The 2,747-nt window shown below is 33.7% G+C and overlaps 1 protein-coding gene across 1 annotated transcript; it reads left to right on the top strand.

Moving 5' to 3' along the window:
- The first annotated feature begins 333 nt into the window (after window positions 1-333).
- On the top strand, window positions 334-1,229 carry LOC126767119 (uncharacterized). The gene is made up of 2 exons (XM_050484721.1): window positions 334-820; window positions 877-1,229. The coding sequence occupies exons 1-2, from the start codon at window positions 334-336 to the stop codon at window positions 1,227-1,229; spliced, it is 840 nt and encodes a 279-aa protein (XP_050340678.1).
- The last annotated feature ends 1,518 nt before the right edge of the window (window positions 1,230-2,747 follow it).

Below are 2,747 nucleotides of genomic sequence, written 5' to 3'. Positions count from 1 at the left end.
AGAGGGCATAACAACCACTCTAACATCAATGCGATCTAACGGATATAAGTACTGCTACTTTTAAAGCAAAGTACCGTTGCTTTTATTTGTCATTTTTATAATTATTTCGTGTTTGGAAGATTAAGCTGTGTGGTTAATAATTATATTAATTTTTTATTAAAATTACGGAAACATTTTTGAAAAAAATGGAAAATAATTCGTCAGGTATGATAAATTAAATATTGAAAAGAATATGTTTCTAATACTTTGTTATAATTTTATGTAGATCTGAAAGAAGAAGCGACTATAAATGTTCGCAAATCAAATAAATTGAGCGTGTTAGAGGTGAAGAGAATGTGGAATATTTCAAAAATATTCAACACATTTCAAACAAAGGAGAGCTGCATATTATTTTGCGAAGAGGAGGGTCTCATTGCCAGACGAAGGACTTGCAGGGTGCATAGACTGCCGATGGTGCTCTCCATGACGGGAAATAGCACCGTCGGTACGTTTAGGTGCCGAAAAGGATCCTGCCGAATGCGTTCCGGAATATCTCGATCCACGGGCACCTGGCTGGAAAATGTTAAAATACCATTGCCACAAGTGTTTTATTTAATGTTTTGCTACGCATCGCACTGGTCGCATGACGTAGTAAGAAAAAACAGTATTGTCAGGGAATCTATTTTATCTAGCGCTACCATATGTGACTGGTATAATTACTGTCGCGAAGCGGTCGTTTTATATCAAGTAGAAAATCAGGAGGCGGTAGGTAAAATAGGTGGCCCTGGCAAAAAGGTCCAAATTGATGAAAGCAAATTCGGGAAGAGGAAATTTAATAAAGGTAAGGTTAAAAATATACAATATTAGGTATTAACTTATATGTTTTTCTCATTTTAGGCAGGAGTGTGGAAGGTCACTGGGTGTTGGGGATGATTGAGGATGGGAGCGACGACCTGCGGCTGGAGGTATGCCCAGATAATGTTAGGTCTGCGGAGGTGCTCATACCCCTGATTAAGAAGCATGTTGCGCCAGGAACTACAATAAGCACAGATTGCTGGAAGGCGTACGATGGTTTGGCGAATCACGGGTATGAGCACCGAAAAGTGAATCACAGCGATCCGGACAATCCATTTGTGGCTGCAGATGGAACGCATACGCAGCGTATAGAGTCCCAGTGGCGTGTGATTAAAAGGTTTTTTGCGAGGGACAACCATAATAATCCCGAAAATTTCGCCGACCTAATTTTTTAGTATGTTTGGCGGAAAAATGTGGCCAACAGACACGAAGATCCTTTCGTGAAATTATTAGAGGCAATAAAATTTATATACAAGCCTTAATACACATTTGTTTTATTAAATTTAAATAATTTCTTTATATTTTATGTTTTCCTTTCTCTTATTTGGGGTATAATTTGTTTACTTAATTTTTTTCAGTTATTCTACACGTACAAAGGAGTTCTACGCGAAAAAAATTTGATACACCCCGGTGTTGGACCGACCAGGGTTATTGTTTTTTATAGGTTGTTGATTTTCGTATTTGGGGTAAAATCTGTTCCCTTTATTTCATTTAGTTATTTTACAAATGATGTTGATAAGGTAACACTGATTATATGACAGTTTGTAATTCATTTGTTATTCTTAAATAATAAAATTCAACAATAATTTAAATGTGTATTAAAAGCTATTTTTGCACTATATTATATAAAAAAAATGTGTGCAAATGAATAAGTGATGTGTTAGTGTATATAAAAGTGAGAAATATAAGTACAAAATTAATTTTATATATCGAAAATATGTAATTAAAATATTGCAAATTTTCAACTTAAAACGCGAATAACTCGAAAACCATAAGCTTCCTGCGGCTATATTCGTGATCTGGAGAATCTCCTCTATCCAACCATACCACTTTTAACCCTGAAATCGTGGGATGGTATACTAAAGTTTCCCCGGTCAAATAAACAGCATCGGTTAGATAATCAACTTTGTAAACGCTCTAGCGGCTAAAGTGTTCGACGTAGGTGGCTCAAATAAATAGCATCGGTTAGATAATTTAAGGATCTTTTAGAAAAGCCCTCAACCTGTTTTCTATTCCTACCAGGAGCCTGGCAATAGTGTTCACAAACAAATGTAGTGTTTTGAGAAAAATCACATGTTTGTTTCAACTTTGTAAACGCTCTAGCGGCTAAAGTATTCGACGTAGGTGGGTCAAATAAACAGCATCGGTTAGATAATTTAAGGAGCTTTTAGAAAAGCCCTCAACCTATGGTATGGTCGGATAAGGGTAGGAGATTCTCCAGATCACGAATATATATGGTTATAGCCGCAGGAAGCTTATAGTTTTCGAGTTATTCGCGTTTTAAGTTGAAAATTTGCAATATTTTAATTACATATTTTCGATATATAAAATTAATTTTGTACTTATATTTCTCACTTTTATATACACTAACACATCACTTATTCATTTGCACACATTTATTTTATATAATATAGTGCAAAAATAGCTTTTAATACACATTTAAATTATTGTTGAATTTGATTATTTAAGAATAACAAATGAATTACAAACTGTCATATAATCAGTGTTACCTTATCAACATCATTTATAAAAAGAAATGTGTCAAATAATCAGTGTTACTATACGAAAATATTTTACAAACTAAAATAAAAAAAAAATTTAAAGAAATATTATACCCTAAATACAGGAAACATAATCGTTGATAAACATTAAAAAAAAATATAAAAAATTTAAGTGGCTGCCAATGTAAAAAT

This window comes from Bactrocera neohumeralis, unplaced genomic scaffold (assembly GCF_024586455.1).
Source record: "Bactrocera neohumeralis isolate Rockhampton unplaced genomic scaffold, APGP_CSIRO_Bneo_wtdbg2-racon-allhic-juicebox.fasta_v2 ctg4125, whole genome shotgun sequence".
NCBI lineage: Eukaryota > Metazoa > Arthropoda > Insecta > Diptera > Tephritidae > Bactrocera > Bactrocera neohumeralis.
This window is presented reverse-complemented; position numbering and strand designations above follow the sequence as displayed.